At 51.5% G+C, this 14,067-nt stretch overlaps 1 protein-coding gene across 3 annotated transcripts in view; it reads left to right on the top strand.

The window, feature by feature from the left end:
* Window positions 1-13,479, top strand: part of cc2d1a (coiled-coil and C2 domain containing 1A) — a 99,128-nt gene extending 85,649 nt beyond the window's left edge. For 2 of the 3 annotated variants that reach the window (XM_070867303.1, XM_070867302.1), the window contains 3 exons: window positions 1,742-1,818; window positions 3,907-3,954; window positions 7,941-13,479. In XM_070867303.1, coding sequence (XP_070723404.1) covers window positions 1,742-1,818; window positions 3,907-3,954; window positions 7,941-7,961 — 146 coding nt within the window. In that variant the 3' untranslated portion in view covers window positions 7,962-13,479. The remainder of the gene's footprint in view (window positions 1-1,741; window positions 1,819-3,906; window positions 3,955-7,940) is intronic. The other variant, XR_011588549.1, reaches the window with a different exon arrangement.
* The last annotated feature ends 588 nt before the right edge of the window (window positions 13,480-14,067 follow it).

Raw genomic sequence — 14,067 nt, 5'->3', positions numbered from 1 at the left:
GTGAGCTGTGAGGAAGATGCTAAGAGGCTGCAGGGTGACTTGGACAGGTTAGGTGAGTGGGCAGATGCAGTATAATGTAGATAATTGTGAGGTTATCTACTTTGGTGGCAAAAACACGAAGGCAGAATATTATCTGAATGGTGGCAGATTAGTAAAAGGGGAGGTGCAACGAGACGCTGGGTGTCATGGTACATCAGTCATTGAAAGTTGGCATGCAGGTACAGCAGGTGGTGAAGAAGGCAAATGGCATGTTGGCTTTCATAGCGAGAGGATTTGAGTATAGGAGCAGGGAGGCCTTACTGCAGTTGTATAGGGCCTTGGTGAGGCCACACCTTGAATATTGTGTACAGTTTTGGTCTCCTAATCTGAGGAAGGACATTCTTGCTATTGAGGGAGTGCAGCGAAGGTTCACCAGACTGATTCCCGGGATGGCAGGACTGACATATGAAGAAAGACTGGATCGACTAGGCTTATATTCACTGGAATTTAGAAGAATGAGAGGGGATCTCATAGAAACATATAAAATTCTGACGGGATTGGATAGGTTAGGGATGCAGGAAGAATGTTCCCGATGTTAGGGAAGTCCAGAAGCAGGGGTCACAGTCGAAGGATAAGGAGTAAGCCATTTAGGACCGAGATGAGGAGAAACTTCTTCAATCAGACAATTGTGAACCTGTGGAATTCTCTACCACAGGAAGTTGTTGAGGCCAGTTTGCTAGATATATTCAAAATGGAGTTAGATGTGGCCCTTACGGCTAAAGGGATCAAGGGGTATGGAGAGAAAGCAGGAATGGCGTACTGAAGTTGCATGATCAGCCATGATATTGAATGGTGGTGCAGGCTCGAAGGGCCGAAGGCCTACTCCTGCACCTATTTTCTATGTTTCTATGTAACAACTTATATTTATATAGTACCTTTATCATAATGAAACATCCCAAGGTGCTTCACAGGAGTATTTTGCAATTTAAAAAATTTGACGCTGAGCCGCATAAGTAGAAATTAGGCCAGGTGACCAAAAGCTTGGTCAAAGAGGTAGGTTTTAAGGAGCGTCTTGAAGGAGAGAGAGGTAGAGGCGGAGAGGTTTAGGCAGGGAGTTCGAGCTTGGGGTCTAGGCAACAGAAGGCACGGCCACCGATGGTTGAGCGATTATAATCAGGGATGCTCAGGAGGGAAGAATTAGAGGAGCGCAGATATCTCTCGGTAGGGGGGCGGGGGCACGGGGGGAAGAGAGGGGCTGCTGGAGGAGATTAGAGATGGGGAGGGGCGAGGCCATGGAGAGATTTAAAATCGAGGCAACGGTTATCAATGGAAGTTGTGTGTACTGTAGGATTTCGGAAGCTTCCTTGTAGCAGTGTCGTCTCCGGTTACGCCTGCTTCCTTGGTTCTTGCTGATCTTCAGAATGTATCTGTGGTGTAGAGCAGGAGTTAGTTTGGAGGCACAGTATTTTGCTGGGGTCCACTTCACTGATTGTTGCACCCTGGTGTAACTAGGATGGGAAGTGCTGAAATAATCAGCTCCTGAAAGCAGAGTGCTTGGTCCAGCGTGGAGGAATATCATTAGGGACGGTTTGGGACTTTGGGTTATGTGGTTGAGTGTTTTAAGCAATTGGGCTAAAACCGAAATTGCGATTTAAAGACTTTATTGAACTAGACAACTGCAATCGTTCAGGTCTGTGTTTAGGCTTGCACTCTGCTCCTTGTTTATCCCTTATGTTTAATCATTGTGTTTTCTTTCTTACAGAATACGTAGCACAACTGGAGAGATATGTACAATATTACACCGATGCAGTTAAGCGACTCGGTACCGAAGGCAATAGAGTAAGTGATGGGAATCTCTGGCTGAGGCGTGAGCAGGGGATGGATTCCGCACTCTGCTCTTGGAGCAAATTCCTCCTTTTTATTCCTTTATTTCCTGGGATTCACCTGCTAAGGATTCTGCTCCAGAGGGGAATTTGTAGGATAAATGCTGCCCAGAGTAAGTGCTGCAGTGTCTTTGAGTAGAGCAGGATGGCACTGCAGAAGTGACACTATCTCCACGGTCTTCTTGACTGCAAGACTCTTGGAGTCATCCTGACTTGCACCAAGTCCTGTTCATCCATCTACATAGGCAATCCCTCGAAACGAGGATGACTTGCTTCCACGCCAAAAAGGGATGAGTTCACAGGTGTTTCAATGATATTCCGGATACCGAGCTACATCCTGAAGGGTGGAAGATGCCTGTGCGTAGCTTTTTTTAAGCGTGTGGTGGCTGTTGCACACCAGCCACCACATGGGCTTGACAGATTAGGCAAGGATTAGCCAAGACGACTGGAGACCAGCTGTGCTGCATGGACCCAGTGCGCGCACACATCGCAGTGTGGGCTGGGCCCGTGCTGCCCCTGGGCCCTCGCCTCTTCTGGGCCCCGAACTCACGCCTCTCCTGGGCCCCGATTACATCACTCTACGAACTCTTGCCGCTCCTTCGCCCCGACCTCACCGCTCCTGCTGTACCTGCCCGCACTGCAATCGGCGACCTGGCTTCGCAGCCATTGCCCTCCTTCAGCAGCACGCACTGCTTCCTGAAATGACACGCCATCCCATGCTGCTCCCTCTAATGACCCCGGCCTGCTGGTCTTGCAGACCGGGACCGCGCGACAGACATTGGCTCCCGTTCCGACACGCGCCTTGATTTTAAATCCTCATCCTTGTTTTCAAATCCCTCCGTGGCCTTGCCCCTCCCCATCTCTGTATCCTCCTAAATCCCTACAACCCTCGTGAGATCTCTGTGCTCCTCCAATTCTGACCTCTTGTACATTCCTGATTTTCATCGCTGCACCATTGGCGGCCGTGCCTTCTGTTACCTGGGTCGTAAGCTCTGGATTTCCCACGCTAAACCCCTCTGCCTCTCCGCCTCGCTCTTCTAAGATTGACAGTTTGTCTCAATACTGGAGAGAAAGTAAAAGAGTAGATCGTATCTATATTACAACAGTGACTACACTTCAAGAAGTACTTCACTGGCTGTAAAGCGTTTGGGACGTCCGGTGGTCGTGAAAGGTGCTATAGAAATGCAGGTCTTTCTTTCGACTAAGGCAAATTTCTGTAATTACTGAGACAGACAGCACAGAGCAGGGAGGAAGGTTACAACTGTTTTGTAGAAAACAATTAGACAATTAAATCAAGTGCCCCCCTTAAAGGGGGGGGTGGACACTCCAAACACTTTCAAGCAAGTGCCCCCTTTTTTTTTTTGAGGGCACTAAAACACAAATTATGGAAGTGCCCCCTGGCTAAAAGGCGGGGTGGGGGGGGACACTAAAACCAGAAATTGCTGAAGCTTGAACCATGGACCTTTAGATCTTCAGTCTAACGCTGTCCCAACTGAGCTATTACGACCCGACGGGAGGAGGGTTACATCCCTAGCTTTAAGTGCCAGCTGTGGCTCAGTGGGCAGCACTCTTGCCTCTGAGTCAGAAGGCTGTGGGTTCAAGTCCCACTTCAGCGACTTGAACACACAAAAAGAAATCTAGGCTGACACTCCCAGTGCAGTGCTGAGAGCGCTGCACTGTCGGCGGTGCCGTCTTTTGGATGAGACGTCAAACCGAGGCCCCGTCTGCTCTCTCGGGTGTACATAAAAGATCCCATGGCACTATTTCGAAGAAGAGCAGTGGAGTTATTCCTGGTGTCCTGACCAATATTTATCCCTCAATCAACATAACAAAAAACACAGATTATCTGGTCATTATCACATTGCTGTTTGTGGGAGCTTGCTGTGCGCAAGTTGGCTGCCGTGTTTCCCACATTACAACAGTGTCTACGCTTTGAAAGTACTTCATTGGCTGTAAAGCGCTCTGAGACGTTCGGTGGTTGTGAAAGGTGCTATATAAATGCAAGTCTTTCTTTCACACCTCTGGTTTTGTTCTTTCTGGGCAGGATTTGGCTAAAGAAGCGTTCTACAAGAGGAAGCTGGTGGATGAAGAGGTAAGATGACGCACCTTGTGCTGCTTGTTCAGAACAGGACGGGTACAAGAGGTGCCGTAGCCATCTAACCACGTAAAGGGCTTGTGTTTTCTCCATGCCTGTCCCACTACACCATTTATAGTATAGTACAACACACAAGGAGGCCAGCAGTTGGGGCACGTTGGCCTAGTGATCAGGCTACTGAACTGGCAACCTGGAAGTGGTCATCTTTCAAAGAGCAATCCAGGTAGTCTCACTCCCTCACTCTAATCCCGTATCCCTGCAATATTTTCTCCTTGAAGTATTTATCCAATTCCCTTTTGAAAGCTACTATTGAATCTGTATCCACCGTCCTCTCCGGTAGTGCATTCCAAATCCTTATTGCGTAAAAATGTTTTCCTCATGTCGCCTCTGGTTCTTGTATTAAACAGGCTCAGGGGGCAGAACTCTCGCCTCTGAGTCAGAGGTTGTGGGTTCAAGTCCCACTCCAGGGACTTGAGCACAAAGATCTAGGCTGACACTCCCAGTGCAGTGCTGAGGGAGCGCCGCACTGTTGGAGGTGCTGTTTTTCGGTTGAGACATTATACCGAGGCCCCGTCTGCTCTCAAGTGGATGTAAAGATCCCGTGGCACTATTTATCCTCCGTGTCCTGGCCAATATTTTTCCCTCAATGAACTTAACAAAATAGATTTTCTGAGTATTTATCATATTGCTGTTTGTGGGAGCTTGCTGTGCGATAGTTTGCTGCCGTGTTTCCCACATTGCAACAATGACTACACGCCAAAAGTACTTAATTGGCTGTAAAATGCTTTGATATGTCCAGTGGCCGTGAAAGGCGCTATATAAATGCAAGTCTTCCTTTCATAAACTGCACGGCAGCGCTCTGGCTCGCCAGCACTTCAGGAATGACCGTGCACCCAAAAATAAATTAAGGGGAACATTGATGTGCGACCTTCTGGTCCACGAGTCTTGGTGCCATGTCTACACGTTTACCCACTGATCATCGATGCAGCCAATGTGATAGCATTTTAAATGGTACAGAGATGTTAGCTGTCTCTGTCTGGGTACATTCTCAACAATGCACCTGATACTGAGATGTCAACTGGCCCTCTCTTTGGGGAAGGGGGTAATTGTTTGGTTTTAAGTTCCTTCACTCTTTTTCCCCCCCCCCCCCCCCCAAATAGATGTCGGTATGGGGTTAAGTGGAAGGGCTGGTGTGTACTTAGTCCTCTGTCCGTTTGTACCTTTTCCTCATTCTGTAACCCTATTTAAAGCTGTTTCTAGGGCCTCCCAATGGGGAGTCCGGCCCTCTAGTATCTGAGCGCTCGGCGTGCCCATTTTCTTGTCTCCGAATGCTCTGTTATTCAATGTCTGTTTTGGTTGGATAACCAAATGCTGCTAATAGTATTTGTTATGGTCTGTGAAGATTGGCTTGGTGTTGTATTAATAGTCTCTCTCTCTTTTGCTTTCCTCTCTCTACTATCTCTCTCTCTCTCTCTCTCCTCTCTATCACTCATTCACTCTTTCCTCTATCTATCTTGCTCTCGCCCCTTCTCGCTCGCTCGCTCTCCCTCCCTCCCTCCCGCCCCTTCGCTCGCTCGCTCTCCCTCCCTCCCTCCCTCCTGCCCCTTCGCTCGCTCGCTCTCCCTCCCTCCCTCCCTCCCTCTCGCCCCTTCTCTCGCTCGCTCTCCCTCCCTCCCTCCCTCTCGCCCCTTCGCTCGCTCGCTCGCTCTCCCTCCCTCCCTCCCTCCCTCTCGCTCGCTCGCTCTCCCTCCCTCCCTCCCTCTCGCCCCTTCTCTCGCTCGCTCGCTCTCCCTCCCTCTCGCCCCTTCTCTCGCTCGCTCGCTCTCCCTCCCTCTCGCCCCTTCTCTCGCTCGCTCTCCCTCCCTCTCGCCCCTTCTCTCACTCGCTCTCCCTCCCTCTCGCCCCTTCTCTCGCTCGCTCTCCCTCCCTCTCGCCCCTTCTCTCGCTCGCTCTCCCTCCCTCTCGCCCCTCATCGCTCGCTCTCCCTCCCTCTCGTCCCTTCGCTCGCTCGCTCTCCCTCCCTCTCGCCCCTTCGCTCGCTCGCTCTCCCTCCCTCTCGCCCCTTCGCTCGCTCGCTCTCCCTCCCTCTCGCCCCTTCGCTCGCTCGCTCTCCCTCCCTCTCGCCCCTTCTCTCGCTCGCTCTCCCTCCCTCTCGCCCCTTCTCTCTCTCGCTCGCTCTCCCTCCCTCTCGCCCCTTCTCTCTCTCGCTCGCTCTCCCTCCCTCTCGCCCCTTCTCTCTCTCGCTCGCTCTCCCTCCCTCTCGCCCCTTCTCTCTCTCGCTCGCTCTCCCTCCCTCTCGCCCCTTCTCTCTCTCGCTCGCTCTCCCTCCCTCTCGCCCCTTCTCTCTCTCGCTCGCTCTCCCTCCCTCTCGCCCCTTCTCTCGCTCGCTCTCCCTCCCTCTCGCCCCTTCTCTCGCTCGCTCTCCCTCCCTCTCGCCCCTTCTCTCGCTCGCTCTCCCTCCCTCTCGCCCCTTCTCTCGCTCGCTCTCCCTCCCTCTCGCCCCTTCTCTCGCTCGCTCTCCCTCCCTCTCGCCCCTTCTCTCGCTCGCTCTCCCTCCCTCTCGCCCCTTCTCTCGCTCGCTCTCCCTCCCTCTCGCCCCTTCTCTCGCTCGCTCTCCCTCCCTCTCGCCCCTTCTCTCGCTCGCTCTCCCTCCCTCTCGCCCCTTCTCTCGCTCGCTCTCCCTCCCTCTCGCCCCTTCTCTCGCTCGCTCTCCCTCCCTCTCGCCCCTTCTCTCGCTCGCTCTCCCTCCCTCTCGCCCCTTCTCTCGCTCGCTCTCCCTCCCTCTCGCCCCTTCTCTCGCTCGCTCTCCCTCCCTCTCGCCCCTTCTCTCGCTCGCTCTCCCTCCCTCTCGCCCCTTCTCTCGCTCGCTCTCCCTCCCTCTCGCCCCTTCCTCTCGCCCCTTCTCTCCCTCTCTCTCGCCCCTTCGCTCTCTCGCTCGATCTCCCTCCCTCTCGCCCCTTCTCTCTCTCGCTCGATCTCCCTCCCTCTCGCCCCTTCTCTCTCTCGCTCGATCTCCCTCCCTCTCGCCCCTTCTCTCTCTCGCTCGATCTCCCTCCCTCTCGCCCCTTCTCTCTCTCGCTCGATCTCCCTCCCTCTCGCCCCTTCTCTCTCTCGCTCGATCTCCCTCCCTCTCGCCCCTTCTCTCTCTCGCTCGATCTCCCTCCCTCTCGCCCCTTCTCTCTCTCGCTCGATCTCCCTCCCTCTCGCCCCTTCTCTCTCTCGCTCGATCTCCCTCCCTCTCGCCCCTTCTCTCTCTCGCTCGATCTCCCTCCCTCTCGCCCCTTCTCTCTCTCGCTCGATCTCCCTCCCTCTCGCCCCTTCTCTCTCTCGCTCGATCTCCCTCCCTCTCGCCCCTTCTCTCTCTCGCTCGATCTCCCTCCCTCTCGCCCCTTCTCTCTCTCGCTCGATCTCCCTCCCTCTCGCCCCTTCTCTCTCTCGCTCGATCTCCCTCCCTCTCGCCCCTTCTCTCTCTCGCTCGATCTCCCTCCCTCTCGCCCCTTCTCTCTCTCGCTCGATCTCCCTCCCTCTCGCCCCTTCTCTCTCTCGCTCGATCTCCCTCCCTCTCGCCCCTTCTCTCTCTCGCTCGATCTCCCTCCCTCTCGCCCCTTCTCTCTCTCTCGCTCGATCTCCCTCCCTCTCGCCCCTTCTCTCTCTCTCGCTCGATCTCCCTCCCTCTCGCCCCTTCTCTCTCTCTCGCTCGATCTCCCTCCCTCTCGCCCCTTCTCTCTCTCTCGCTCGATCTCCCTCCCTCTCGCCCCTTCTCTCTCTCTCGCTCGATCTCCCTCCCTCTCGCCCCTTCTCTCTCTCGCTCGATCTCCCTCCCTCTCGCCCCTTCTCTCTCTCGCTCGATCTCCCTCCCTCTCGCCCCTTCTCTCTCTCGCTCGATCTCCCTCCCTCTCGCCCCTTCTCTCTCTCGCTCGATCTCCCTCCCTCTCGCCCCTTCTCTCTCTCGCTCGATCTCCCTCCCTCTCTCCCACATGTAGCTGCAGAGATTTAGACGATAAAGACTGCACTTTGGATTGTTGCCATGTCCTCCCTCACAGTCTACGGTAAACAGTCGTGGCTTCTTAATCGCACCATGTATGTTCAAGGAAAACTCAAGACTTTCGGATGGGAAAGACCAAATTAACCTGTTCACACCCGCGATGCCCTCTGCAGCCCGTCCCGTCCGACCCCTGGAACTCCTGAGGACCTCTGTGCCCCTCAACCCTGGGATTCCGAATCAAGCAATGGGAAAACCTACAGAAGACCATGTACACTTTGAAATCGTAGCACACAGCCGCTGCAAAATTCCCACGGGCACTGTACAGGAGACACTCGGTCAACAACGGCTGGAATGTAAGATCGAAGCAAATGATGTCGCTTTTCTCCTCACGTTGCCAGGGTTACACTTGTCCTCCCCTCCCCCACACATCTGTGGGGAGCTGGCTGACCTTCACCCAGTCGAATAGCATGAAATTATTTCTGATTATGGTATTCTGTCTCCCACGATCACAATATAAACATTCCTCCCCCCACCCCCCCAGTCTTTTCTAGTCTTCAATACCATTATTAAATGTGGGAGATAGAATCGGACACAATTGACTAAGTCAAATCCTATTTTGTCGTTTGGGATTCCGGGAATTTTGCTTCGGGATCTAATTCTGCTATTCCAATTGGTCGTGTGCGTGTTCCCCCCCCCGCCCCCAACCCCGTAATGATCGTAAATGAGTGATCTCAGGAGTTACGGTTTCGAATAACCTCTCCTGCTGTCTGGCTCCTTGTTTATTGGAGGAGTTATGGTGCAGTAAGGGTGCACGTGTAACACTGGTGCTACAGGGCTGGAGGGAAGTCAAACTGATCCTGGGACTAGTATTAGTTGGGAGTTGGTGACCCATCAGGACTGACCTTGCCAGCTCAGAGGTGCCACCAATAGGCACTTGGTGGTACTGCAGCTGCATATATTTTAATACTATTTAAATAGAAATATTTACAAGGGGAAATGACGGCAATGAATAGAGACTGTATTCCAGATTTAATTTAAATCTTCTCTCAGATGTGTGATGTAGAGTTGGTAGCAGCCAGTTATAATGTATTTGATTCATGGGTTCTTTGCTTAAAAATTCATAGCAACACATTGCTATTAAGAACTATTTGGTTTATTAGCAAAGGTTTAACAATCACACTATGGGCGTTTTGCAATTCCAGGCAGAAGCTTAGGGAATTCTGGCAATTCCTAATTTTGGAATGTACAAGTGGGGGATTATTAGACATCAAGCCTCCCGTTACACTCCGCACGGTTTCAATGCCCCAGGTAAGCAGTGTTCTGATCTTCAAACTGCTGCTGAGTAAAGTGAATTTGATTTTTGATTTTCCCCTCCCAAAGCCCCGAACCATGTCGGGATGGGGTTAGGGTTCCACCAATGCTGCCAGCCCTCTGGTACATAACACAGCTGACCATTATACACATACAAACCCAGCGAGTGAGTGTCGACGGGCGTTTTGGCTCTGGGAGGAATTCCGGACGAGTCTGACCTCTCCACTACACGCACACATGCACGTGATCGCGCTCACTCACATTGACATTGCAGTGTATACTGACAGACATGTTTGTGATTCCAGCAAGGGAGAGTGCCTCAATGCAGTACGTATATGAATGTGTACGTGTATGAAGATATGTTTGTGTGCTTATCAGCTGTGGCTCAGTGGGTAGCACTCTCGCCTCGGAGTCAGAAGGTTGCAGGTTCACGTCCAATACCAGGGACTTGAGCCCAAAAACAAATCTAGACTGACACTCCCAGTGAAGTGCTGAGGGAGATGCTGTCGTTTAGATGAGACGTTAAACCTACGTCCCATCTGCTTTCTGTAAAAGATCCCATGGCACAATTTCGAAGAATAGATGGGGAGTTATCCCAGGTGTCCTGGCCAATATTTATCCCTCAATCAACATCACTAAAACATTATCACGTTGCTGTTTGTTGGAGCTTGCTGTGTGCAAATTGGCTGCCGTGTTTCCCACATTACAACAGTAACTACACTCCAAAAGTACATCATTGGCTAATCCAAGTCTTAATTTTCTTTTATGTATATATGCACGCAGATTTGTATTTTACAAACACACATATATAGTGGCTGAACGGCCGATGGGGCTGTGAAGGAGTAACAGTTCAGATGTTGGGGATGGGGTCAAACCACATCTGCTCGGTGGGCTTTCTGGTTCACTGCAGTGTTGCAGAAAGTGATTATTATTCTTGTCTCGGGGGGAGGAAATACTTAAATACAAGAATATTCTTCTGGATCTGTGCCCCCTTGGCCCAGGTTGCTGGGCACACTTGGGGTGGGGGGGCGGGGGAGGAGGTGATTTTCCGCGGCACCATGGGGAAATCGAACAACCTTTCACAGCTCGGTTCTACAAAGGAGGTCTGTTGTGAATGACGAGCGTATCTTCGCATTTCCTGGTGTCCCGGTGTTCTCGTGCTCCTCTGACAAAGAACTCTTCGAACAGCTGGTTTGCACCGGGCACTGCCAGCTCGCTCGTAACCCCAACAAGGGGGAGTGATGTTTGCAGTCCTCTCTTTCCTTCCCACGTGCCCCCCCAAACCAGAAACTACATTTGCAGGAGATGTGCAATTTTTTTGTCCAGCTGAGAAAAAGAGGGGTGAAAATATTTGCTGCAAATCTGAAATAAAAAATAGTGACAATACACAACGAGTCTGTCAGTCTCGAAACGTAGAATTGTACAGCGCAGGAGGCCATTCGGCCCATCGTGCCTGTGCCGGCTCTTTGAAAGAGCGATCCAGTTAGTCCCACTCCCCTGTTCTTTCCTCATAGCCCTGCTAATTTTTCACCAAGTATTTATCCAGTTCCCTTTTGCAAGTTGTTATCTGCTTCCATCATCCTTTCTTTAATTGGCTGTAAAGCGCCTTGAGAAGTCCGGTAGTCGTGAAAGGCGCTAGATAAATCCAAGTCTTTTCTTTCAGGCAGTGTATTGCAGATCATAATGACATGCTGAGTGTTTTTTTTAATATTCCTCATCTCCTCCCTTGCTTTTTTACCAATTATCTTAACTCGTCTGATTACCGACCCTCCTGCCACTGGAAACATTTTCTCCTTATTTACTCTTATCAAACCCCTTCATGGCTTTGAACTTCTCTGCTCTATAGAGAACAATCCCAGCTTCTCCAGTCTCCCCACATAACTGTAGTCCCTCATTCCCTACCATTCTAGTAAATCTCCTCCGCACCCTCTCTAAGGTCGGGACATCCTTCCTAAAGTGTGGTGCCCAGAATGGAACACACTACTCCAGCTGAGGCCGAACCAATGATTTATAAAACATCTGTAAGAGAAACAGGAGGTTAATGTTTTAAGAACGTAAGAAATAGGAGCAGAAGTAGGCCATACGGCCACTCGAGTCTGCTCCGCCATTTAATACGATCATGGCTGATCCGATCATGGACTCGGGTCCACTTCTCCGCCCGCTCCCCGTAACCCCTTATTCCTTTATCGTTTAAAAACTGTCTATTTCTGTCTTAAATTTATTTAGTGTCCCAACTTCCACAGCTCTGAGGCAGCGAATTCCACAGATTTACAACCCTCTAGGAGAACTTTGCTCCCTGAATAATACTTTGCAGGGTAGACTCTTTCTTCGAGGGTCGGCACCTGTGCCATTCACCTCCCGCTTTCTCATTTTCCCGGCGCTGGTGGACCTGCCGTATATCTCCCGCATTTTTTGTTTCAGTCAAAACAGCCACTCCTCTGTGCAGTGAGGATCTGAGTGTGTGGGGCAGCAATAAGCACAGCAGGTCACTCCGTATCCGACAGGGACCGTGAGCTTAACATCGCAGGTCGAACCTCTGGTCAGAGCTGAGGCAGGGTCCCACCCGAACCAGTGACCCAGCCTCTCCTCCAGAGGCTGACCAACCTGCTGAGTGTTCGCAGCTTTTTTACATGTCCAGTTTTCGCAGTTTCTGCATTTGCCTGCAGTAATTTTGATGGGCATGAGCTGGTGTAGTCATTCAGGAACCAGCGCGCACCTAGAAAATCTGACCCTCCTAGCGCTGATGGTAGGTGGGGAAGAGAGAGTGAAAGAAAGCTGGAGGAGGTGGAGTCTGGTTCATTGTGGGTGAGGCCTGATTCAGTAGGGGTGGAGCCATGGCCAGGAGGTGGTCTGATTCAGTAGAGGTGGAGCCATGGCTAGGAGGTGGTCTGATTCAGGAGGGGTGGAGCCATGGCCAGGAGGTGGTCTGATTCAGTAGGGGTGGAGCCATGGCCAGGAGGTGGTCTGATTCAGTAGTGGGCAGGGCCTGGTTTAGTAGGAGGTGTGGCCTCATGAGGGCGGGGCCTGGTTCAGTCGACTAATGTATCTGTCCCACCTGTGACAGAGTCTGTGGTTCTCGTATTGGACTGTTCAGCCACCAGAGAACTCACTTCAGGAGTGGAAGCAAGTCTTCCTCGATTCTATGGGACTGCTGCTGATGATTCAGGGAGAAAATTTCAAACCCATATCTAGTATCAGGGGTAACACTTAGCATTTCCGCAGGAGGGGGAGTTTTGGTTTTCTCCCTGCGCTGGGCATCTTTATCCAACTAGAGAGGGATGGGATGGGGGGGGTGGGGGGTGTTTGTAGACAACCTGCCCCTAGGTGAGGCAGTTCCCCAGGTTCCATTCCATGGCAGCTCTGGATAATTCCTCCCTCCCTCTTCACGGGGCATGTCTGGAAACACTGCAAATGCAAAGTCTGCTAACATTAGAATGGGCTGGCCATTCGTACGGTGAATGCAGTCCAGCTGGGGATGTCCTGACCCCACCTCTTACCCTCGCCCCAGTGTGTGGGGTGTGACCGCACACTGACTCTGAACACCAGGTGGTATTGCAGGTCCTGCCCTGGCCTGGAGGATCTCTTTTTTTTTTTTTTTTCCCCCCCTCACAGGCCAGGTAAAGTTCTCTGCGTTGTGGAGGGGGCTGGGGGGTGTGCGAAGAGCACCCATCCCATTCCCCGATGAGATGTCTGGTGATGGCCTCTCCCAGCATTGATCTTGAGGCATTTGGTAAAGGACTTAGGGCCCCCGCCCCCGTGCCTTGTGTTTCAGTTGAAATGGACTGCCTGCACTTGGCTAACCCACCACCTTCGGTAGTTACTGTGGCTGGGAGAACAGTGAGTGGCTACATCTTTGCACAAAAAACACACTACGAGGCAGCTGAGAATGGCCCAAGATTTGTGTGTGCGCGCTTTAGTTCCGTCAGACCCGTTGAGTATCCAGCAGACTAAAAAATTTCCCCTGGCTCTTCATCTCTCTCTGTGTGTGCGTGTGTGTATGGAAGAGCCCAAACCAACTCTTTGTATCTGAAATGGAGACCATTGTAAACACACTAACTTGGGGAGTGGGATAGCTATTACAGTCTGGCACAGCAAAATGCCAGGACCGATCGCGGGAGGTCTGAGGTGAGGTTATAGGGGCTGTGCTGCCTGTGGATCTGGTCCACTTTCTGTGTGTTTTGCACAGATTGCTGTACAAGACCTGTTATTACTGATGGGCTGGGAATGGAGGAGGAGGGAGGTGGGGAGGGGGGTGGGGGGGGGGCGGTGTTTAGAATCAGTGAAGTGCCTACGAACTCTGTACTGAATGTCTTACAGATTGAAATATAATGTATAAAGTGGAGATATTGATTACTTTTCATTCATAAATAAAGGATACAGGAACTGGTAACCAACACTTGTGTTCGTTTTTTCTGTTTACTTTCCTGCCCCCCCGATAGTTTCTGCTGCGTTAGCACCGGCTGCATTATTGTGAGGGGTTATTTGGTAAGTTTTCCCCCTCCACCTTTTATTTTCTTTTTTTTTTCTGTGTAAAATTTAAAGGACGAGTGAAGGGTGTCGAGCTGTGTTTGTGGAATCTTGCTGTCCATAGAATTGCTGCCACGTTTTCTACATTACAGCAGTGACTATACTTCAAAACAAATAGCAATTCATTGCAATGTTCCCTCTAATTATCTTTTGATGTGCAGCCACGCATGCGCGTAGTCTCTTCCAGCTTCCTGCACAGGTCCTCGCGATTGGTGCGTGTTCACACACCTGAGGGAGGGGGGAGCATTGCTTCATTGGCTGTAAAGCTCTTTAGGATGTCGTGAAAG

The sequence above is a fragment of the Pristiophorus japonicus genome, chromosome 24, assembly GCF_044704955.1.
Source record: "Pristiophorus japonicus isolate sPriJap1 chromosome 24, sPriJap1.hap1, whole genome shotgun sequence".
Taxonomy (NCBI): domain Eukaryota; kingdom Metazoa; phylum Chordata; class Chondrichthyes; family Pristiophoridae; genus Pristiophorus; species Pristiophorus japonicus.
The sequence above is the reverse complement of the archived record's forward strand: the minus strand, read 5'-3'. Positions and strand labels throughout refer to the sequence as shown.